The sequence below is a fragment of the Zingiber officinale genome, chromosome 5B, assembly GCF_018446385.1.
Source record: "Zingiber officinale cultivar Zhangliang chromosome 5B, Zo_v1.1, whole genome shotgun sequence".
Lineage (NCBI taxonomy): Eukaryota > Viridiplantae > Streptophyta > Magnoliopsida > Zingiberales > Zingiberaceae > Zingiber > Zingiber officinale.
Window position 1 is genome coordinate 126,349,909 of NC_055995.1, and position 25,794 is coordinate 126,375,702.

The window sequence follows — 25,794 nt, forward strand, 5'->3', positions numbered from 1 at the left end:
GAATCGCCTGGATCGATCGGCTGATCGATCCAGGGCTTATCGCGTAAAATCGCAGCTCCCAATCGATCAGCCGATCGATTGGAGGCTCCCAATCGATCGGTCGATCGATTGGGAGGCTTTATGTGCGATCGACGATTCTCCCAATCGATCCACTGATCAATTGGGAGGAGGCTTGTCGCAGGGACTCGCTCAATCGATCAGCCGATCGATTGGGCATGAGCCAATCGATCGGCCGATCGATCCAGCTCATGATTTTGCCTAAAATCAAGTCCAAATCCCCTAAACCGACATCCGGTCAACCATGACCTGTTGGTACATCATACCTAACATCCGGCCACCCTTGACCTGCCAGGACTCCCTCTCCAAGTGTCTGGTCAATCCCTTTGACCCACTTGGACTTTTCTCCTCGTACCAAGTGTCCGGTCCTCCATGACCCACTTGGACCTTCACCAGATGGCTAGTCAAACCTTGACCCATCTGGATTTCCTCGTGTCAAGTATCCGATCAATCCCTTTGACCTACTTGGACTTCCCAACTGTCTGACTTCACTCATCAGGTCTTTCACCTGGCTTCACTCACCAGGACTTTCCAGTCTGCCTAAACTCCCAGTTAGGACTTTTACCTGGCTTCACTCACCAGGACTTCCCAACTGCCTAGTTTCACTCACTAGGTCATTCACCTAGTTTCACTCACCAGAACTTTCCAGTCTGCCTAACCTCTCAGTTAGGACTTTCACCTGGCTTCACTCACCAGGATTTTCCTTACTGCATAGCTTCACTCACTAGGTCTTTTACCTGGCTTCACTCACCAGGATTTTCTTCTGCCTAGCTTCACTCACTAGGACTTTCCACACCTGTCTGGCTTCACTCACCAAGACTTTCACCTGGCTTCACTCACCAGGATTTTCCAGTCAAGTATCCAGTTAACCTTGACCTTCTTGACTCTCCTTCACAATCTCCCCACATGAACAATCGCACTTGCAATCTCCATGTGTTGTCTACATGTATTGTCAAACATCGAAACCTAAACATCAAGACTCGAGCTTAAACCAATTCAAATTCAGTCAATCAGGTCAACTTTAACCTAAGAAATATTGCACCAACAACTTTCAATAATTTCAATGCATGCCCTTCTCTATCTACTTACGTATTAAATAAATTTGACTTAACAAGTTGATTATATGTGCAAATATGAAGTGATATTAATATGTAATAAAAGATAAACATGATCATATTTAGATGTCAAAATAGTCTCTACGGTACTAGTTGGTTAGAGAATGATAATTTTACAATAATAGATAAGAGGTATATTTGGAAATAAAAAAAATTTATTCTCACTCTTTAACCACTTAACAATCAACTTGGAGTTTCACTTGAAGATTAACCACTTAGCAATCAACTTGATGTTTCACTTGAAAAAACTGGGGTTGTGATAGCAGCCAATTCTTCTATCGACACTACACCAAATCGAATTAACTAAAATCAAATAAATTAAACTGATAAAATATCAATTAAATTAATAAAAACTGAATTAATAATATTTTTAATAATTTATAGATTAATTAGGTATTTATCTATTCATTTATTTAGAAATTTAATGATTAATTTAAATTCATTTAATTTAATAGATTCTAAAATTAAAATCGAAAGTAGAGAAAAATCTCCAATCATAATTTAAATTTTACATACAATCTTCACTCATAAAAAACTTTATTTCTACTCCTTGTAAAGTTTTATTTGCTTCAACTCCCTCATGTAAATATTGTGACCTAATTATCCCTCAGATTTTTTAGGTACAAATGATCCAAAAATGAATATAATTCTTCTTATATTCAGCACTTTACATTAGAATCAAGTATATTTTCTATTAAATTGAACATATTTTTTTTCCTGTTTTAATATAATTCCTCCTAAATTCAGCATCATGTAAAAAGAAAATCTAGTATATTTTCTATCCAACTAAGATGATGCTACTTTGTGCAAACTTAACTAATTAATCTCTACTAATTGGGTACTAAGTCAAGACAGTTGCAAATAAGCTTGCAAAACTCAACTGTTAAAGCATTTAATGAGGGCTAATCTTTAAAAGGGGTAGAGCATCCACATTATGCAAAATCAAAGTTACCACGTATCAATAATGAACTTCTGCAAAATGCCATAGAAAAAGCTACACAATTAAAGGCACTTGAGCCAGCAATCTATTATTTTTGAAGTTGACTTGAAGCATTCAGGTGGGCACTCCATGCTGGTGTTCATTATGATTCAGGAGTGAGGTTTCTCATAGATTTGGAGCTCCAAAAGGCACTGCATCTTCATATTCACTACTAGTCAACTCCAGTTTCCCAATCCTCCTTTACGAAAAGTAAAGTGACATTTGAGTTGTCTGTCCTTTGAGAGGTCCACAGGTTCAAACTAAAACTTAAAACTCTTCAATTTCCAGATGCTGTTCCACAGGATCAGTCCAAACAAAACTGCACAAGAACAATTGTTAAAGCATCTGAATTGAGACACTCACTGAAGTTCACTAGAGATAAAGGTTCCTCCATGCAAATAATGTTTGAACTCCTGCAAAACGCCATTAAGCAAAGCCACATGTTCTATGAATTCCATCCCTGACATTCTCACACATTCAATTAGATAAAACAGGATCAGTTGAATCCTGTTTCATACCTCACCAGTTTTAAAGTGTCCCATTAGAAGATCTTGAACAGATGAGTTGCACAAGTCTGCAGTGCTTGTCAAATGAAATCGGACTCGCATCTTCTTTGTTGAGACAGTCATTAAGATAGTTAGGTTGGTGAACCTGATTTGAAAGAAAATGAAGAACACTACTACTACTGAAAGAGCTGTTTATCTCTCAACCAAGAGAACCTATATGTTCCCACAAATCCTTAAATATTACAAAATTACATGAGTAGGACATTAATCACAACACAGCAAGAAAGATATTTTGCAGCAAAGAAACTCCAGATTTCACTGCATGCATATGAACTATACTACTGGCATGATCAAAACATTATGATCGATGCCAATAATAGATATCATATAAGCATTAGCATGATTGATCAGTTGGAAAAAGTATCATCCCAGACTCTCTTACCAACATTGGATGCTATATGATCGATCTTACATTGAATCTCAGATGGTAACTCCGAGATTCAATGGAAATTTTATAAAAAGGTTCAGCCTTTCAGCTTGAGACTGTGAAGCTCTACAAGCACACAGATTAGCAAGCTAAAACCAAGCAGGCGTGACCTTTTTACTGATGAAGAATTGAAGATATATGGCGTTGCTTGTTTCAGATGGTTGTCTCCCCAAAGTCGGGATGATCGAGCTTGTAGCGGAGCTCAGCTGATTGACTCTGTGTATCAAAAGGGTGCGCGCATGAGAGTCGTTTGGGAAAATGTCGAAGCGAATGGAACATACATATAGTGAGATCGTGAAAGGATACCTCGTCGACGTGGGCAGCTATGCGCGAGCCCTCTCGGGGAAGGTAGTCAGCGGAGACGGGGGCGCAGTCCGGCGGGGTCTCGAACAGGGAGAGGGCGAATCGCTTGTCGACGACCCCGACGTCGAAGTGGATGATGCCGGAGGCCTGGTCGTCGAGGCGGATGGCGCGGACTAAGAACCAAAGGAAGAGGTCCTGGGCAGCGATGCCGGAAAGGGAGGCGATCTGGCCGGGGGAGATGGTTCCGGAGACGGTGGCGTTGTAGAGGACCTCTCCGTCGAACTTCGCGGTGCAGGGGGAGGGGAGGCGGACCTCGAAGCGACCGTCGGCGTCGATGCGGAAGTCCTGGACGCCCTTGGGTAGCAGGCCGATGGGAAGGCCATGGGAGCGGAGGACCTCGTAGGCGTCGCCGCCGTCGCTGCCGTCGCTGCTGGCGATGGAGGAGACGCGGAGGAGGAGGAGGAGGAGGAGGGGGAAGTGGCGGAGCATGTTGCGGGTTCAATTCGGCCAATTGAACCCCGAAAGGCAACGGAGAGGGAGAGGGAGAGGGAGAATGGGAAAGGAAGGGCGGAGTGGGAGGGAAGAAAAGGAGAGTGTTGGTGGGCCCGGGCCAGACCAACCTTCAAGAAATAAATCAATAATAGAGATGAGAATGGATATCTCGAACTTTTTGGACTGTTTAGTAAAAAATTGGGAATCTAAATTAAATCAGGATTAATGAAAAACGTCAAAATGATAATGTCTCTTTTGAAAAAAAAAATGATGATAAAAAAGTTGGAAATAATAATAATAATAATTTAAAATAAATGCTTAAAAAAAACAGGTGTAGAAATTAAATCGACGCACGAGAAGCATGAGAGCGGCATGCATGCAGCCGACGACGTTACGTACAGTCAGTCATCCTGCAGTAAACCTCACGTTGGTTCAAAATTCAAACGTAATTGGATGAATATTTTAAAAAATCGATCGTCTATCTTTAAAATTAATCAGACAAAATCTAATTAATACTTAAATTATAAAAAAAATATTCAAACGTAACTCACAATTTTATTAACGTTGAATGTGAGATTAAGTGATTAGACCTTAAGATTGCAAGCAGCGAAGGTTCTCTTAAAGTTACTATCTTCCATCGCTAGCATTATCGAGTGGATTCCAATTCAATTTGAAGAATAAAGTGGAAGTCTAGACTTCTTCGGTTAAAACATTCATTGGAAACCGATCGTATGGTAGAAATTAAATCGAAAGATATCAATGAAATATTAGTTTGATATTACACCATTTGCAATTCAATAACATCGTGGCAAAAGCCTCAATTGAACACATTTAGAACACATAATAACCAAAAGTAGAAATGGCTACAAATGTCGCCATGGAAATTGCTCCAATATTGAAAGAAGCATCGGCTTTGCTCGTGCTACTAGTGGAGTTGGTCTCCGGCTCGGTGGGGGTTGTCCCAAGAGGAGCACCGACAGCCCCGGCATCGCTATCGGTGATGTCATCGCTAGAAGGAGCATTAGCATCTTCCGGGAGAGGTGATTTGGCGATCGGGGTTAAGACATTAGGCACAGAGCTTTCGTCATTCGACGGGGAGGGAGAGGGAGCAGAGCCTGCTAAGGCAGATGCAACAATTGCAACCAAGACAAAGGCAAAGATAAGAACTTGAGGGCGTGCCATAGTGAATTTATTCGTTATATAAGACGATGTTATTGTAGTTGAAATGTATGTAAGATGAAAATAAAGAAGGATCGAAGACAAATATATAGGAAAAAATTAGAAGGAGGGGTCAATGGTTATGAATCCATTTACTATTATTTTAGTGGACTATAAGCGATTAATAGAATTGGATGGCTTAGAAAATGACATCACATATAGTTCTTTGGGTTAAAGAGAGACCCTAGCTCCCTCTTTCTTTTAAAAGAGAGCCATAGAAAATTAATTATTGGTATATTTTGGTCAAACATATTTTGATCGCCTTTAATTATTATAAACTTCTTTTTTTTTGTCTTCGAGTATACTTCACGTAATTTTACATAATGTAACTTTTAATACATTCAATCTATAAAATCATTGTGTTACATGATGATTAAAAGATTTATTTTTCTTATGAAATCTCTGAATGTCATATGAATAAAAAACTCTATATATTAAACACAGACTCGGGTCACCATGCATTTCAATCTCCGAACACTTGACTCAGTTTCAAGTTTCAGCTTCTTGTCGATAGGTTTTTCCTCGTGACTTCTTGCCTCCTGACTAAGCCTCCCGAGCACACTAGCTAGCGCCCAGTTCGTCGTGAAAAAGTGGATCATGAGATTAACTACTTATAATTACTATAGGATCATGACCACGATTCGATTGTAATTAGTTATGATTCCTCCCTGAATTGATGGTCTCTTCCAAATTATAGTTAGGGTTGGGATGGGTGGCCGGAGGCCACTCGGAGACCGCCCCCGCTCAGTGCCGGATTGTCTGGCCACTTGCCCACTACCAGCGGCCTCTGGCCATCTGTCCCAACCTAAACTATAACCTGAGGGACGATGAACCCAAGAAGAAATCTCAACCAATTACGGCCATGATTCAACCATAATTGGAAGTGGTCCATCCTCTGCCCACCTTCTGGTGGACTAGAGGATTTGCCCCAGCACACTAACCTTGCATATATAACTTATTGAGTTTTTACTATAGATCTCTTACTGTTTTAGATTGCCTCTTGATGTTTGAAAAGTACGACAACACTTATCTCCAAATGCTTCAAGAATTTGTGGAGAGGGATGGAGAAGAAGAGTTGTTGATTTGAATCTTTCGAATGCCTTATATCCCATGGATTAGAGTTTTCAATCAATTGATCTTACCGTCAATCGATTGTCAAGTCAAATCCGATCAAATCCAACCGTTCAAATCTCGCAATTGCTCTTTTCTTTCTTCTCTCAATCGATTAGTCACTCGATTACAAAGCTTCTTAATCGATCACCTAATCGATTTAGAAGCCCACTCTTCGCTTGCGAATTTCTCCCAATTGATCACCTGATCGATTACGCTCTCGCGAGGAAGCTATTGTGCTTCATGAAAAACCCTCTTAATCAGTCAGCTGATCGATCAAGAACCCATTGTTTGTCGCGAACATCTTCTCCCAATTGATTGCCTACTCGATTGAGATTGGTCTTATCCAATCGATCTGAGCCCTTTCTGTTTCATGTAGAAAATGTTGGGGATCTCGTGACCGACTAGAAGAGGGGTTGAATAGACGTTGACCCTAAATTATCGCTTCCTACATATTCGTTAGTGCGCAAGTGGAAATACAAATACTAATATAAATACAGAAGCTAAAGACAATGAGAAAAAACATGCTAACCAATGCACGTTGATATAACGTGGTTCGGATATTATGGCTCCTACTCAACGGCTGTCCTTATGGTGAACGATCCCGATCCTTTGGTAGATTAGCCCCTGACAAACTCCGACTACTCAAGCAACTCATTGTGGGTGGAGAAACCTCACCACAATACCAACCAAGAACACTTGGACACAAAAGAACCTTGAGCACTTTTTTGACTACTAATTAGGCTTTAACCAAGTATAATTTCATCACCTTAACATGTCATTGATAACCATGATTTTAGCTATATTATTTTGAATCATAATGCATGTTTTTATTGGTCTATTCATAGCTTAAACTCATATTTGCATTACATTTCATAATTGCATTTGATTTTGGACATAATTGTAAATTAGCCTATTTTCATGGTATTTGATACTAATATTTTATTATTATTTTGTAGGCATCAAAAGGGTCATAGACCCGATCAGATCAGACTGCATTTGGGCTTAAATCTAGGGCAAAATGAGGCAATCACATCTTGGAGCTATTTGGACCATTCATCTTCAATCAAGCAGATCTGAGCCATCCGTGGAGGATCTGGTCCATCCGAGCTACAAGGAAGCACATCATAGCCATAGATGAAGATCCAAGGGTTTTGATCCAGATCTGAGATGTTTCCACCGTTGATCAAGCCCTGAAAGATCTGGACCGTCCGATTAAGACTGAGGAGGTTTAAAAGCTTCGTGAGAAGCTACAGTGCGATTGGGCTCGGGCGTTCGCGATTTCTTCACTGTAGCATCTTCTTCTTCCTCGCGGCGCCGAGTTCCCATTCCTCGATCCAGATCCGTGAGCTAGACTTCTTCACCGACGGCGATATCCGAGCTGCCGACGCCCATCTTCCGTTCATCAGAGAGCTTGAGGGAGGTCTCCCGATTGCGATTTGGGATTTGCTTCATCGCCGCATACCCGATAGAGGAGGTCTCCCGATCGGCGTTTTTCGCATCCACCAGAGCTGAAGAGAGGTTTCTCGGATGCTTCTGATCCTGTTCCGATTGCCATGCCGCAGCAAACCTGGGTCAATTTGGCCGGTTGATCTGGTTTGCAACTTCACAGATCCTGAGCTCTGTTCTTCGGCTGGTGAGGTTATCAGAGAAATGTAAGCAGAAGGGAGGTTTCCAAGATGCTGTGATCATCATCTGGTAATAGCTGGAAGCTCGGGAATTGTTTGTTGGGTGCTTGAAAGGAGGTTTCCGAGAGCACTTCTGTTTTGGAGGTTTCCTGGCAGATTGAAGAAGGTTGCTACGGGTTTGGGACTGTGGAATGTTAGGATTTATATTTCTTGTTCTTGTCTTTTAATTGTTCATAATTTGGCTCAGATCTGAAGATCTGATTAACTTAGCTTGCAATTTCATTTCTCATTTCTTGCTTGCATCTTTGATTTCTTTAGATTTCAGCAATTTAAGCCCCGATTTACTTACTTGATGTTTATGCAATTTCATTTCTGAGTTTCTTACTTGCATTCTGGATTTGTTGAGTTTTTGGCAATCCAAATCTTGTTCAGTTACTAACTTAGTTTGCAACTTATTTCTAGTTTTTAAGTCATGTTTTGGTTTCAACAAGTTAGAGTTTAGTTTCAATTCTTGAGTTTAGTTTCATTATAAATTCTATTAACCTTGTTGATTGTGGAGTGAATTCAAGATTTGGTGATCAAGTAAGTGTTGAATTTGATTGTGATAGAGAATGGATTGTTATTTTCGGTTCTTGTAACTTTGATGAGAATTTGAGTTGAGTTATGGCTACTAAGAGTGTCAATGTTAAATACTTGAAGGCTCTATTTCTGTGAACTTGAATGGAAGGGAATTCAATTGATTTATTTGATGAGCTGATACTTAAGAATTTGAGTTTAATTGTTGTTAATTTGATGAGGAGAAGTTTAATCATGTTGAGGTGAGAATGGACATTCTTTGATCTATTTGTGATTGTGTAAGGATTCAGTTTGAAGTGTTAATTAAATGAAAAGTTAAATTGATCTTGTTGATGTAGGAATTTGATTGGAACTAATTCTAGGATACACACACATTCACTAGTTAACCTTGGAAAAATACGACATGGGACTCCTTACTACACGCATTTTCTTTAGTTTAAATGGGTTCCAATCTTTATTAATTTGGAGCGCCTTGTGACATGCAAAAAGGCCGACACCAAATTTTGGCGCCGTTGCCGGGGAGCAACTAACTAGTAGTGTGTGTTTATTTTAGATTGTGTATTGATTGATTTTATTTGTTAGCATGTTGATTGATTTGATTGCTTATTTCTCTTTTGAATTTTCATGTTGGGTTGTTCTTGAATTATTAATTGCTTTTACTGTTCCTATTTTCATGAGATTGAAACTTTATGTTCTAGAATCTTCTAACATTGATTTGTAGTGTTGTTTTGAAAGAACAGGAGATTTCTTTAGCATGGATCCATATTTTCAGAATTTTGAAGGTGGAATGGAGAGTTATCAGTGTTTTCAGCCTGAGTATCAATATTACCCAAACATGGATCAACAAAATAGGTATGAGTCATTTTCAAATGGTTTTAATTCTAATTGGGTGGATAATTCACGTTTCAGGTATGAAAGTGCACAAGGACAATTTGTTGAGCCATTTCCAACCTACCAGAGTTCATATGGATTTCAAGAAGTTTCAACAAATTTTATCCCACAACCTTTTCAACAAAACGAACCTCAGATGGATGAGTCAACATGGAAACTCAGGGAGATGATGCAACAAATGATCGAACATCAAGAGCAACAATTTTCAAAGATTCAGAACATACAGATTCAATTAGATCAGATTACATCATCTATTAATCAGCCGCAAGCACAAAACTCCAGTGGAGAGATGGAAAGTAGCGATTCTGTCAGGCCTGACCCTACTTCCATTAATTCACATGATTTTTCTAATACTTTTTGTGATGATTATGTGATTATGCAAATTTCTGATCCTACTGATATTGTTGTTGAAGATGTTGTTAGTGATTCAGGTTCTGAATATGTTGTTGAAGATTATTTAAGTGTAGGGGAATGCTTACTGGAGGCATTACCTCAAGAATCACCAAGAGTTGAAGATGTAAGTGTAGGGACTTGTGCTATGGAGCCAAGCACCCAAGAATCACTACATGAGGATGAACATTCACAAGAACAAGAGCTTGAGCCATATCATGATGAAAAGGAGGTAACAATCACCACTCCAGGTACCTTTCAACATGAAAAGGTGAGTTTTTCTTGTGATTTATCAGAAAATTTCATTGAGGTACCAATTGTTGACTTTATTATATGTGATTCATTTCTTGATACATATTTTACCCACACTAATATTCTCCTATCTTCTTTTTACCCCACATGCATGTGGGAGACGTTTTCTTTGATTGATGTTGTAGGAGAACACAAGCTTCCGGAGTGGATGCTTACACTGAACCGCCTAAGACCTCCAGAAAAAGCTTTGAAAGGAAAAATGAAGAATAAAAAGGAATTGAGTGGAACCAAAAGTACTCCACTACCGGCATGGATTATTCTTCTCAATCTTCTTCGACCGCCGGAATTTAAGGGGAGTTGGTTCTAATTTTACTTTCTTTTGCATTTTAATTCATGCTTTGTTAATAAATTCTTGCTTCATACGTTTCTTTAGTTTCATACTTAGCAATTGCATTTTACTTCCACACTTTGCTTCTACACTTTTGCATTTTGTTAGTATATAGCATTTCATTTGAATGAAAGTCTCCATGAATTTCTTAAGTAATGCTTTTAAGATGGTAAAAGTTGTTTTAAATTTGACCATCAATTTTAGGTCATATGACATGATTGAATGCTCTACTTACATGACATTGGTTAAATTGGTGGTGAATTTCAATTTGATTAATTGAGCTTGTTTGCATGAATATTACCTAGTGAGGTCCACTTTAAGCCTATACACGATTATATTCTTTTGTGTGGCATGTACTCATGACAATTGAAGCTCTAGAACTTGCTTTGCTTCTTTTCGAAATCACAATAGCATAAGTATGCATAGAAATTGAGGATTTTATCAATTTTTGCTCCATTATACTTTCCATTTCTTTCTCCACAATTTTCTTAAAATATTCTTGTCTAGCATTCAAACCCATTGATTATCCTTGCTTGTTAATATTTCATTGAGGGTTTTGGTTGATTATCTTGATGAGTTAGATTGCTTGATGATGGACAAAGTTTTAAGTGTGGGGGAAAAGTAGTTTGTGCTCAAGAATTTTGAAGAAGAAGGATGGTTTCATAAGTATTGAATTGTGATTTTTGAGAGTGATTTGGAAGTCTTGAACATGGATTTCAATTATGGTTCTACAATTGTCAACTAAGATGCAGAATTTGCAAGTGCCTTGGTCCAAAATTTTGAATTCTGATTTCGGGAAAGATTTTGGTTATTTAAGGGATGAATGATGATTAATTCTTTGCAAGGGAACTCTTCATTAATCAATTCCAATTTTAGGAAACAACCTTTTGATTATTTGAAGTTAAATGAAGAAAGCCTAAGCAAGAGATGTAAGAATTCAGTTCAAATCTTAGAATCAGAATTGTTTTTTGTGAGGATTATTTTGTGCTAGTTGGTGATATTGTGATTTGATTCAGAAAATAGCTGAATTCCCTATTGAAGTTGCTGCATCAATTGTAGTTTCGTAAGCTGCCAAATTCTGTTCAGTAATTGATGGCAGAAAAGGAATGAAGATTGAAACAAGAGAAGGAAAGGAAATGCTGAACCTGATAATAGAATCAATTTTCTAAGTATATAACTGGCAGTGAGGTGCTCTATACAGACCTAAACTCTTGTGACAAATGCAGCTTTAAAAAAAAAAAAAAAAAAAAAAAGAAGAAGCTGAGTTCTGATGAATCAAAAGCTGTAATAGCATTGAATTGCTAATGGAAATTGCATTGAGTTTGAAGGAGAAGATTAGAAGAAGACAGTGATAGTTCTAGAGTTGGGAAGTGAAACTCAATTCAAGAGTAAAATTCAAATTTTAACTAGAAGTACCAAGAATTGTTTCTGGATTTCAGAATTCCGAAGCTTTAATCAGGAAGTTGTTTGTGCCGACAAAGATGCTGCAGAATTTGCAAGAAAGAGCTCAGAAATTGAATCATTAAAGCTGTAATGCAGAATGCAGATATCACAGTGCTAAATGGAATCCTTTGCCAAATTTATATCTTCGTGGGTCAAGGAAAGGTACTTTAGCTTGACTAAGCATAACGTTTATGATGAAGTACATCAAAAGTTGGACAAGAGATCAGCCCTATGAGACATGAAATTGCATCCATTCGAACTTGTTCTGTGTCAACTAATTATGTTATTCCTTATTAGGAAATGAAGTTAATATCAATTGTGCCAAATTTGGTTGTGGAATTTTGGTTAGGAAGAAGCCAATGAGGTAAGGAAGAAGAGTGATACTTGAATATGATACAAGGGTCTGAGATGCTGAATTTACTACAAAGGCTGCTGTAGGTGTCCAGGGAGATCAATTCGTTTTGTTGCTGTGGTCATTGCTCCAATATTGATACATTTGATTGAATTTCAGTATAAATTATGGACACAAAAATGTCAGACAAATGAGCTATTGAAATTTGATCACAATGGACTTTAATGGGGAATTTAATTGGTGATTATTATTTCATAAATGAAGCACTTGCATGGAGTATCAATTATTTTGAGAAGTTGAAGAAAAGGGCAGCATTTGGTACCTTAAGCAGTGAGGAAAATTCCGGAATCAGAATGGAGTTTATATGTGTATCAAGTTTTTGCAACTTTTTCGTCATCAGCTTTGAAACTCTTTTAAGTTCTTGGGAATTAATTGTTGAAGTGCAGGAATGTAAGGGAACAAATTCTTCAACCTATTTGCTGATTAAGAGCAAGGGCCAGATTTCTTTGAATTCCAATTCCTGAAACCGAGTTTCAGAAATCTAGAAACAGCAGCAGCTGTAAAAATATAAGAAGGGTGAAATAGAGAAGCTTAAGTGAAACCTTACAAGATGCAGAATTATATGTTTTAAATGTGCAAGGAAATAAAGAAGAATTCTGTCCCTGTGAGCTGAACAGAAATCAGCATTCAAAAGTCTCAGGAATTGGCAAGCTGAAGAGTTTATTGCTGCATTCTATGGCATTTCATTCTCCTCAAGTCTCTTTTGATTCATTGCTGAATTGTGTGCCAAAGTGTATCAAAGGATTAGATGCAACATCTAGACAAGGAAAGAATTCGAGTTTAGTCCTATATGATGCGGAATATATGGTATTTCAGCCTTTAAAGTCCTTTACGAATTCAGGAATCTGAATCTGAAATTCAGTGCAAGAAACTGTGAGATGCTGTAAATGCAGAGAATAACTTGCTTTGAAACTCAATCCAATTCAAGTTATCAGTAGCAACAGATTTTAATTCTGTTGAACTGATGTGTATCAACCAGAGTTTGCAACCATGAACTTTAGGAAGCTGAAAACCTTGAATTCTTGCTGAATTCGTGATACAATTCAGAAATGGAAAAATCAGTAGAAGGAAAAAAAAAAATCTGAATCAGAACTCAAACTATTTCAATTGTTTGTTTGTTCCTCAATTGATTAGCCAGCAGTTTAAATTCAATTATGTTTGACTTAGTGCTAAAAGAACATTTCTCTTTTCTGGATTTGGTATGCAGGAAAGGCAACAAGTTCTTAAGTTCTGCTGGATTGTTTTCTTAAAGTTCTGATTTGTTGAGAAAATCATAATATAGTTTTCAAGTGTTGATTCAGTTCTGCTCAGCATTGTTGATTCTCTGGTTCGGCAGTTTTAATTCTTGTAGCTTCTATATTGCTGAAATTCTTTTTGCATTGTCCGGGACGGCCAATGGATTAAGTGTGGGGGAGGAAGTTCTCTTCCATAAGGTAATTCCAGATTATCTTAGCTTACAGTGAAAAAAAACAGAAAAATTTAGAAAATTGGCAAAATCAAGAATGTATCAAAGGTGAAGATAGAGTATCAAGATTCTTTGTTGGTCATCAAATTGAAGGGGAGGTTAGCTTGATACTTTGAAGTAGTAATAACAAATGGTATTCACTCCTTTTCACATCAAAATAGTCAACTCATCAAGTATACTCCTCCAATACTCTCATCTTCTCATTTTCTTCATTAAATACTTTTCTTTTGCCATTTTCATTCACTTTCATTGTTCTTTTTGATTCCATTTAAATTCTTCATGATTAAATCCTTTTGATTCATGTATGCTATGTTTACAGTGGTAGAGAATTAGAAAATAAGCAAGCTTATGATAGTGAAATGTTGTGAGTGACATTGAGTGAGCTCCACTAATATATGTTGTGAGTGTGAGGGCTAGAATATGTGAATACCTTGTGAGATTGCAACTTGCTTAATTCTTCAATTGGATTGAAACCACCATACCTACTGATTATTGTTTGAATTGTATCCATGATTGTTTGTGATCTTTAAGATGATCTTAGTTAAATTCTTTTTACCATCTTCTAGGTATTGCTAGGGAATTTGTTTGGAGATGATTTTTAGTTTTCTTGACTTGAACGGGACGTCCAAGGCTAAGTGTGGGGGATTTGATAACCATGATTTTAGCTATATTATTTTGAATCATAATGCATGTTTTTATTGGTCTATTCATAGCTTAAACTCATATTTGCATTACATTTCATAATTGCATTTGATTTTGGACATAATTGTAAATTAGCCTATTTTCATGGTATTTGATACTAATATTTTATTATTATTTTGTAGGCATCAAAAGGGTCATAGACCCGATCAGATCAGACTGCATTTGGGCTTAAATCTAGGGCAAAATGAGGCAATCACATCTTGGAGCTATTTGGACCATTCATCTTCAATCAAGCAGATCTGAGCCATCCGTGGAGGATCTGGTCCATCCGAGCTACAAGGAAGCACATCATAGCCATAGATGAAGATCCAAGGGTTTTGATCCAGATCTGAGATGTTTCCACCGTTGATCAAGCCCTGAAAGATCTGGACCGTCCGATTAAGACTGAGGAGGTTTAAAAGCTTCGTGAGAAGCTACAGTGCGATTGGGCTCGGGCGTTCGCGATTTCTTCACTGTAGCATCTTCTTCTTCCTCGCGGCGCCGAGTTCCCATTCCTCGATCCAGATCCGTGAGCTAGACTTCTTCACCGACGGCGATATCCGAGCTGCCGACGCCCATCTTCCGTTGATCAGAGAGCTTGAGGGAGGTCTCCCGATTGCGATTTGGGATTTGCTTCATCGCCGCATACCCGATAGAGGAGGTCTCTCGATCGGCGTTTTTCGCATCCACCAGAGCTGAAGAGAGGTTTCTCGGATGCTTCTGATCCTGTTCCGATTGCCATGCCGCAGCAAACCTGGGTCAATTTGGCCGGTTGATCTGGTTTGCAACTTCACAGATCCTGAGCTCTGTTCTTCGGCTGGTGAGGTTATCAGAGAAATGTAAGCAGAAGGGAGGTTTCCAAGATGCTGTGATCATCATCTGGTAATAGCTGGAAGCTCGGGAATTGTTTGTTGGGTGCTTGAAAGGAGGTTTCCGAGAGCACTTCTGTTTTGGAGGTTTCCTGGCAGATTGAAGAAGGTTGCTACGGGTTTGGGACTGTGGAATGTTAGGATTTATATTTCTTGTTCTTGTCTTTTAATTGTTCATAATTTGGCTCAGATCTGAAGATCTGATTAACTTAGCTTGCAATTTCATTTCTCATTTCTTGCTTGCATCTTTGATTTCTTTAGATTTCAGCAATTTAAGCCCCGATTTACTTACTTGATGTTTATGCAATTTCATTTCTGAGTTTCTTACTTGCATTCTGGATTTGTTGAGTTTTTGGCAATCCAAATCTTGTTCAGTTACTAACTTAGTTTGCAACTTATTTCTAGTTTTTAAGTCATGTTTTGGTTTCAACAAGTTAGAGTTTAGTTTCAATTCTTGAGTTTAGTTTCATTATAAATTCTGTTAACCTTGTTGATTGTGGAGTGAATTCAAGATTTGGTGATCAAGTAAGTGTTGAATTTGATTGTGATAGAGAATGGATTGTTATTTTCGGTTCTTGTAACTTTGATGAGAATTTGAGTTGAGTTATGGCTACTAAGAGTGTCAATGTTAAATACTTGAAGGCTCTATTTCTGTGAACTTGAATGGAAGGGAATTCAATTGATTTATTTGATGAGCTGATACTTAAGAATTTGAGTTTAATTGTTGTTAATTTGATGAGGAGAAGTTTAATCATGTTGAGGTGAGAATGGACATTCTTTGATCTATTTGTGATTGTGTAAGGATTCAGTTTGAAGTGTTAATTAAATGAAAAGTTAAATTGATCTTGTTGATGTAGGAATTTGATTGGAACTAATTCTAGGATACACACACATTCACTAGTTAACCTTGGAAAAATACGACATGGGACTCCTTACTACACGCATTTTCTTTAGTTTAAATGGGTTCCAATCTTTATTAATTTGGAGCGCCTTGTGACATGCAAAAAGGCCGACACCAAAATTTTGGCGCCGTTGCCGGGGAACTAACTAGTAGTGTGTGTTTATTTTAGATTGTGTATTGATTGATTTTATTTGTTAGCATGTTGATTGATTTGATTGCTTATTTCTCTTTTGAATTTTCATGTTGGGTTGTTCTTGAATTATTAATTGCTTTTACTGTTCCTATTTTCATGAGATTGAAACTTTATGTTCTAGAATCTTCTAACATTGATTTGTAGTGTTGTTTTGAAAGAACAGGAGATTTCTTTAGCATGGATCCATATTTTCAGAATTTTGAAGGTGGAATGGAGAGTTATCAGTGTTTTCAGCCTGAGTATCAATATTACCCAAACATGGATCAACAAAATAGGTATGAGTCATTTTCAAATGGTTTTAATTCTAATTGGGTGGATAATTCACGTTTCAGGTATGAAAGTGCACAAGGACAATTTGTTGAGCCATTTCCAACCTACCAGAGTTCATATGGATTTCAAGAAGTTTCAACAAATTTTATCCCACAACCTTTTCAACAAAACGAACCTCAGATGGATGAGTCAACATGGAAACTCAGGGAGATGATGCAACAAATGATCGAACATCAAGAGCAACAATTTTCAAAGATTCAGAACATACAGATTCAATTAGATCAGATTACATCATCTATTAATCAGCCGCAAGCACAAAACTCCAGTGGAGAGATGGAAAGTAGCGATTCTGTCAGGCCTGACCCTACTTCCATTAATTCACATGATTTTTCTAATACTTTTTGTGATGATTATGTGATTATGCAAATTTCTGATCCTACTGATATTGTTGTTGAAGATGTTGTTAGTGATTCAGGTTCTGAATATGTTGTTGAAGATTATTTAAGTGTAGGGGAATGCTTACTGGAGGCATTACCTCAAGAATCACCAAGAGTTGAAGATGTAAGTGTAGGGACTTGTGCTATGGAGCCAAGCACCCAAGAATCACTACATGAGGATGAACATTCACAAGAACAAGAGCTTGAGCCATATCATGATGAAAAGGAGGTAACAATCACCACTCCAGGTACCTTTCAACATGAAAAGGTGAGTTTTTCTTGTGATTTATCAGAAAATTTCATTGAGGTACCAATTGTTGACTTTATTATATGTGATTCATTTCTTGATACATATTTTACCCACACTAATATTCTCCTATCTTCTTTTTACCCCACATGCATGTGGGAGACGTTTTCTTTGATTGATGTTGTAGGAGAACACAAGCTTCCGGAGTGGATGCTTACACTGAACCGCCTAAGACCTCCAGAAAAAGCTTTGAAAGGAAAAATGAAGAATAAAAAGGAATTGAGTGGAACCAAAAGTACTCCACTACCGGCATGGATTATTCTTCTCAATCTTCTTCGACCGCCGGAATTTAAGGGGAGTTGGTTCTAATTTTACTTTCTTTTGCATTTTAATTCATGCTTTGTTAATAAATTCTTGCTTCATACGTTTCTTTAGTTTCATACTTAGCAATTGCATTTTACTTCCACACTTTGCTTCTACACTTTTGCATTTTGTTAGTATATAGCATTTCATTTGAATGAAAGTCTCCATGAATTTCTTAAGTAATGCTTTTAAGATGGTAAAAGTTGTTTTAAATTTGACCATCAATTTTAGGTCATATGACATGATTGAATGCTCTACTTACATGACATTGGTTAAATTGGTGGTGAATTTCAATTTGATTAATTGAGCTTGTTTGCATGAATATTACCTAGTGAGGTCCACTTTAAGCCTATACACGATTATATTCTTTTGTGTGGCATGTACTCATGACAATTGAAGCTCTAGAACTTGCTTTGCTTCTTTTCGAAATCACAATAGCATAAGTATGCATAGAAATTGAGGATTTTATCAATTTTTGCTCCATTATACTTTCCATTTCTTTCTCCACAATTTTCTTAAAATATTCTTGTCTAGCATTCAAACCCATTGATTATCCTTGCTTGTTAATATTTCATTGAGGGTTTTGGTTGATTATCTTGATGAGTTAGATTGCTTGATGATGGACAAAGTTTTAAGTGTGGGGGAAAAGTAGTTTGTGCTCAAGAATTTTGAAGAAGAAGGATGGTTTCATAAGTATTGAATTGTGATTTTTGAGAGTGATTTGGAAGTCTTGAACATGGATTTCAATTATGGTTCTACAATTGTCAACTAAGATGCAGAATTTGCAAGTGCCTTGGTCCAAAATTTTGAATTCTGATTTCGGGAAAGATTTTGGTTATTTAAGGGATGAATGATGATTAATTCTTTGCAAGGGAACTCTTCATTAATCAATTCCAATTTTAGGAAACAACCTTTTGATTATTTGAAGTTAAATGAAGAAAGCCTAAGCAAGAGATGTAAGAATTCAGTTCAAATCTTAGAATCAGAATTGTTTTTTGTGAGGATTATTTTGTGCTAGTTGGTGATATTGTGATTTGATTCAGAAAATAGCTGAATTCCCTATTGAAGTTGCTGCATCAATTGTAGTTTCGTAAGCTGCCAAATTCTGTTCAGTAATTGATGGCAGAAAAGGAATGAAGATTGAAACAAGAGAAGGAAAGGAAATGCTGAACCTGATAATAGAATCAATTTTCTAAGTATATAACTGGCAGTGAGGTGCTCTATACAGACCTAAACTCTTGTGACAAATGCAGCTTTAAAAAAAAAAAAAAAAAAAAAAAGAAGAAGCTGAGTTCTGATGAATCAAAAGCTGTAATAGCATTGAATTGCTAATGGAAATTGCATTGAGTTTGAAGGAGAAGATTAGAAGAAGACAGTGATAGTTCTAGAGTTGGGAAGTGAAACTCAATTCAAGAGTAAAATTCAAATTTTAACTAGAAGTACCAAGAATTGTTTCTGGATTTCAGAATTCCGAAGCTTTAATCAGGAAGTTGTTTGTGCCGACAAAGATGCTGCAGAATTTGCAAGAAAGAGCTCAGAAATTGAATCATTAAAGCTGTAATGCAGAATGCAGATATCACAGTGCTAAATGGAATCCTTTGCCAAATTTATATCTTCGTGGGTCAAGGAAAGGTACTTTAGCTTGACTAAGCATAACGTTTATGATGAAGTACATCAAAAGTTGGACAAGAGATCAGCCCTATGAGACATGAAATTGCATCCATTCGAACTTGTTCTGTGTCAACTAATTATGTTATTCCTTATTAGGAAATGAAGTTAATATCAATTGTGCCAAATTTGGTTGTGGAATTTTGGTTAGGAAGAAGCCAATGAGGTAAGGAAGAAGAGTGATACTTGAATATGATACAAGGGTCTGAGATGCTGAATTTACTACAAAGGCTGCTGTAGGTGTCCAGGGAGATCAATTCGTTTTGTTGCTGTGGTCATTGCTCCAATATTGATACATTTGATTGAATTTCAGTATAAATTATGGACACAAAAATGTCAGACAAATGAGCTATTGAAATTTGATCACAATGGACTTTAATGGGGAATTTAATTGGTGATTATTATTTCATAAATGAAGCACTTGCATGGAGTATCAATTATTTTGAGAAGTTGAAGAAAAGGGCAGCATTTGGTACCTTAAGCAGTGAGGAAAATTCCGGAATCAGAATGGAGTTTATATGTGTATCAAGTTTTTGCAACTTTTTCGTCATCAGCTTTGAAACTCTTTTAAGTTCTTGGGAATTAATTGTTGAAGTGCAGGAATGTAAGGGAACAAATTCTTCAACCTATTTGCTGATTAAGAGCAAGGGCCAGATTTCTTTGAATTCCAATTCCTGAAACCGAGTTTCAGAAATCTAGAAACAGCAGCAGCTGTAAAAATATAAGAAGGGTGAAATAGAGAAGCTTAAGTGAAACCTTACAAGATGCAGAATTATATGTTTTAAATGTGCAAGGAAATAAAGAAGAATTCTGTCCCTGTGAGCTGAACAGAAATCAGCATTCAAAAGTCTCAGGAATTGGCAAGCTGAAGAGTTTATTGCTGCATTCTATGGCATTTCATTCTCCTCAAGTCTCTTTTGATTCATTGCTGAATTGTGTGCCAAAGTGTATCAAAGGATTAGATGCAACATCTAGACAAGGAAAGAATTCGAGTTTAGTCCTATATGATGCGGAATATATGGTATTTCAGCCTTTAAAGTCCTTTACGAATTCAGGAATCTGAATCTGAAATTCAGTGCAAGAAACTGTGAGATGCTGTAAATGCAGAGAATAACTTGCTTTGAAACTCAATCCAATTCAAGTTATCAGTAGCAACAGATTTTAATTCTGTTGAACTGATGTGTATCAACCAGAGTTTGCAACCATGAACTTTAGGAAGCTGAAAACCTTGAATTCTTGCTGAATTCGTGATACAATTCAGAAATGGAAAAATCAGTAGAAGGAAAAAAAAAAATCTGAATCAGAACTCAAACTATTTCAATTGTTTGTTTGTTCCTCAATTGATTAGCCAGCAGTTTAAATTCAATTATGTTTGACTTAGTGCTAAAAGAACATTTCTCTTTTCTGGATTTGGTATGCAGGAAAGGCAACAAGTTCTTAAGTTCTGCTGGATTGTTTTCTTAAAGTTCTGATTTGTTGAGAAAATCATAATATAGTTTTCAAGTGTTGATTCAGTTCTGCTCAGCATTGTTGATTCTCTGGTTCGGCAGTTTTAATTCTTGTAGCTTCTATATTGCTGAAATTCTTTTTGCATTGTCCGGGACGGCCAATGGATTAAGTGTGGGGGAGGAAGTTCTCTTCCATAAGGTAATTCCAGATTATCTTAGCTTACAGTGAAAAAAAACAGAAAAATTTAGAAAATTGGCAAAATCAAGAATGTATCAAAGGTGAAGATAGAGTATCAAGATTCTTTGTTGGTCATCAAATTGAAGGGGAGGTTAGCTTGATACTTTGAAGTAGTAATAACAAATGGTATTCACTCCTTTTCACATCAAAATAGTCAACTCATCAAGTATACTCCTCCAATACTCTCATCTTCTCATTTTCTTCATTAAATACTTTTCTTTTGCCATTTTCATTCACTTTCATTGTTCTTTTTGATTCCATTTAAATTCTTCATGATTAAATCCTTTTGATTCATGTATGCTATGTTTACAGTGGTAGAGAATTAGAAAATAAGCAAGCTTATGATAGTGAAATGTTGTGAGTGACATTGAGTGAGCTCCACTAATATATGTTGTGAGTGTGAGGGCTAGAATATGTGAATACCTTGTGAGATTGCAACTTGCTTAATTCTTCAATTGGATTGAAACCACCATACCTACTGATTATTGTTTGAATTGTATCCATGATTGTTTGTGATCTTTAAGATGATCTTAGTTAAATTCTTTTTACCATCTTCTAGGTATTGCTAGGGAATTTGTTTGGAGATGATTTTTAGTTTTCTTGACTTGAACGGGACGTCCAAGGCTAAGTGTGGGGGATTTGATAACCATGATTTTAGCTATATTATTTTGAATCATAATGCATGTTTTTATTGGTCTATTCATAGCTTAAACTCATATTTGCATTACATTTCATAATTGCATTTGATTTTGGACATAATTGTAAATTAGCCTATTTCCATGGTATTTGATGCTAATATTTTATTATTATTTTGTAGGCATCAAAAGGGTCATAGACCCGATCAGATCAGACTGCATTTGGGCTTAAATCTAGGGCAAAATGAGGCAATCACATCTTGGAGCTATTTGGACCATTCATCTTCAATCAAGCAGATCTGAGCCATCCGTGGAGGATCTGGTCCATCCGAGCTACAAGGAAGCACATCATAGCCATAGATGAAGATCCAAGGGTTTTGATCCAGATCTGAGATGTTTCCACCGTTGATCAAGCCCTGAAAGATCTGGACCGTCCGATTAAGACTGAGGAGGTTTAAAAGCTTCGTGAGAAGCTACAGTGCGATTGGGCTCGGGCGTTCGCGATTTCTTCACTGTAGCATCTTCTTCTTCCTCGCGGCGCTGAGTTCCCATTCCTCGATCCAGATCCGTGAGCTAGACTTCTTCACCGACGGCGATATCCGAGCTGCCGACGCCCATCTTCCGTTCATCAGAGAGCTTGAGGGAGGTCTCCCGATTGCGATTTGGGATTTGCTTCATCGCCGCATACCCGATAGAGGAGGTCTCCCGATCGGCGTTTTTCGCATCCACCAGAGCTGAAGAGAGGTTTCTCGGATGCTTCTGATCCTGTTCCGATTGCCATGCCGCAGCAAACCTGGGTCAATTTGGCCGGTTGATCTGGTTTGCAACTTCACAGATCCTGAGCTCTGTTCTTCGGCTGGTGAGGTTATCAGAGAAATGTAAGCAGAAGGGAGGTTTCCAAGATGCTGTGATCATCATCTGGTAATAGCTGGAAGCTCGGGAATTGTTTGTTGGGTGCTTGAAAGGAGGTTTCCGAGAGCACTTCTGTTTTGGAGGTTTCCTGGCAGATTGAAGAAGGTTGCTACGGGTTTGGGACTGTGAAATGTTAGGATTTATATTTCTTGTTCTTGTCTTTTAATTGTTCATAATTTGGCTCAGATCTGAAGATCTGATTAACTTAGCTTGTAATTTCATTTCTCATTTCTTGCTTGCATCTTTGATTTCTTTAGATTTCAGCAATTTAAGCCCCGATTTACTTACTTGATGTTTATGCAATTTCATTTCTGAGTTTCTTACTTGCATTCTGGATTTGTTGAGTTTTTGGCAATCCAAATCTTGTTCAGTTACTAACTTAGTTTGCAACTTATTTCTAGTTTTTAAGTCATGTTTTGGTTTCAACAAGTTAGAGTTTAGTTTCAATTCTTGAGTTTAGTTTCATTATAAATTCTGTTAACCTTGTTGATTGTGGAGTGAATTCAAGATTTGGTGATCAAGTAAGTGTTGAATTTGATTGTGATAGAGAATGGATTGTTATTTTCGGTTCTTGTAACTTTGATGAGAATTTGAGTTGAGTTATGGCTACTAAGAGTGTCAATGTTAAATACTTGAAGGCTCTATTTCTGTGAACTTGAATGGAAGGGAATTCAATTGATTTATTTGATGAGCTGATACTTAAGAATTTGAGTTTAATTGTTGTTAATTTGATGAGGAGAAGTTTAATCATGTTGAGGTGAGAATGGACATTCTTTGATCTATTTGTGATTGTGTAAGGATTCAGTTTGAAGTGTTAATTAAATGAAAAGTTAAATTGATCTTGTTGATGTAGGAATTTGATTGGAACTAATTCTAGGATACACACACATTCACTAGTTAACCTTGGAAAAATACGACATGGGACTCCTTACTACACGCATTTTCTTTAGTTTAAATGGGTTCCAATCTTTATTAATTTGGAGCGCCTTGTGACATGCAAAAAGGCCGATACCAGTCATCCCAAGCTCCTTCTTATAGAGCTTGGAAGAAAATAACCTTGCCTGACCAACGGCTCTCTCAACTGCTCTCTACCATTTGACTGTTACAGTGCCCCAGTCAACTGCTATAGTAATTGCTATAGTACTCGTTGGCTGCTACGGTCTCCCCCCAGATTTTTTCCTGAGTACAATCTCTCATGCACTCGTACCCTTACGACTCACTTGACTGTTCATTGCAACCTTGATCTCTTGCCTTCAATCCTACTTCCTTTAGCTCTCGTCCATCGGATGCATCCTAGCCCGTAGCTCGTCCCCAATGTCATCCTTCGCGTATGCCTTAAAGTCGCTTCCCTCGGCCCTTGTCCTTACCGCCTTTTCCACGGTCCCTCAGATGCTCCATCCTTCACAGGACTCGAAGCCATCAAACTAAGTTGTATGTGTATCCTGCAAACCTGTACACTCACATACACATATCAAATAATGAGGGTAATCCTAATTTAAACTCTTTGCCCAAACACCAAAACACATGATCACACAGACCATTGGGATTGCTCTAACAGAAAAGCTCCTAATCGATCACGTGATCGATTGGCGCAGCTCTTGATCGATTACTCAATAGATCCAGACGCCTTTTGTTTCATAAAGAAAGGTTCCCAATCAATCACCAATTGATTACCTAATCGATTATCCAATCCTAACTTCCTTAACCAAAGTCTAGGGTTCCCTTGCCCAACTTTCAGTCAACCATGATCTGTTAGGACTTCCCCACCAATTGTTCGGTCAACCTTTAACCTACTTAAACTTTACCAACTTTCCGTTGGACTTCTGATTATCAAGTGCAGTCCTCCTTACCCTACTTAGATTTTCCTCTACCTAACCGCAGTTAGGACTTTCTTTTGCCAACATGTGGTCCTCCTTAATCCACTTGGATTTCCTTTGTCTAACCCTCGAGTTAGGACTTGCTTTGCCAACATGCGGTCCTCTTTGACCCAGTTGAATTTCTTTTTACCTAACCCTAATTAGAACTTCCCTTTGCCAACGTGCGGTCCTTCTTGATCCATTCGAACTTTCCTTTACCTAACTCTCGAGTTAGAACTTTGCCTCACCTAGCTTCCGAGTTAGGACTTTTCCTTGCCTAACCTCCGAGTTAGGACTCTGCTTTTGCCTAACCTCCGGTTAGAATTTACTTTACTAACACGTGATTCTTCCTGATTCAGTTGGACTTCTTTTTACTTAATCACAGTTAAAACTTTTATTTATCAATGTACGATTCTCCTTGACCCATTAAACTTTACTTTATCTTACTTCTAGTTAGAGCTTTATCTCGATAACCTTCAATTAAGACATTATCCTTATCTAACCCCCAAATTAAGACTTAAGTCAAGTACCTAATTCTCCATAACTTAGATATATGAGTTTTCCGACCCATAATAGGAAGCTCTAGTTTTTATTTTGTCCAGCCTTTTCTGTTCTTTGCAGTACTTGTCCAATAAGCAACAAGTAGTTTATTCAATACTAACAAATATTGAATATATTGAGGCAGTGACATCAATATTCGATAGTAACCAATGTTTAATGTAGCCTTTGGAAAAAACAAAAAGCAGTCGGCTCTGGTGATGGTGAAGTGAGAAAGAGGAGGAGAATAAGACATTGCGGTGAAAATAAATATTCTCATCAACGCTAATTCAAGTCTACCCAGAGTATAATTCTTGGATCCGTTCCTAGTTGCCGAGTACTCAACTGACATATTCCGAGTTCTTTTACCAGACACTATCTCCCGATTTAGCTCTATCTCTCGAGTCATCCTTCAGCCTTTCAAGTCATCCAACAGCTCGGCTTCCCTATTCGGCTTTCAAATGAGCCCGTCGTATGAGCATTCTTAGAGGGTATTTGATTAAACTTATTAAAAATAATTTATAAGTTCGTAAGACTTATAAATTATTTTAAGAATTTATAAGTTGTTAGGTCTTATTTTAAAAATAAGTTGTTAAAGTATTTGGGTGAACTTATTACAATCAACTTAAAGATATTGATGTGTTTAGTCTTATAAGATCTTTTTATTAATAAAATTATCAAAAAGGGTATAATACTATTAATAGAGGGGTTTGTGTGAATTTTTGCACTGGGGGAGAGAAAATTAGAAAGAGACGTTGGCGGAGAAGATGACATAACGTTGAAAGAAAAGTCGACGAAGATAAAAAGATATTAGACTTCTAACAATT

The 25,794-nt window shown here is 37.4% G+C and overlaps 1 protein-coding gene across 1 annotated transcript; it reads right to left on the minus strand.

Moving 5' to 3' along the window:
* Nucleotides 1–2,831: 2,831 nt before the first annotated feature.
* Nucleotides 2,832–4,034, minus strand: LOC121985856. The gene is made up of 2 exons (XM_042539543.1): nt 3,451–4,034; nt 2,832–3,360 (listed from the first exon to the last, which is right to left on the minus strand). Exons 1-2 carry the CDS (start codon nt 3,934–3,936, stop codon nt 3,298–3,300), a joined length of 549 nt encoding a protein of 182 aa, XP_042395477.1. The 5' UTR covers nt 3,937–4,034; the 3' UTR covers nt 2,832–3,297.
* Between the last annotated feature and the right edge of the window lie 21,760 nt (nt 4,035–25,794).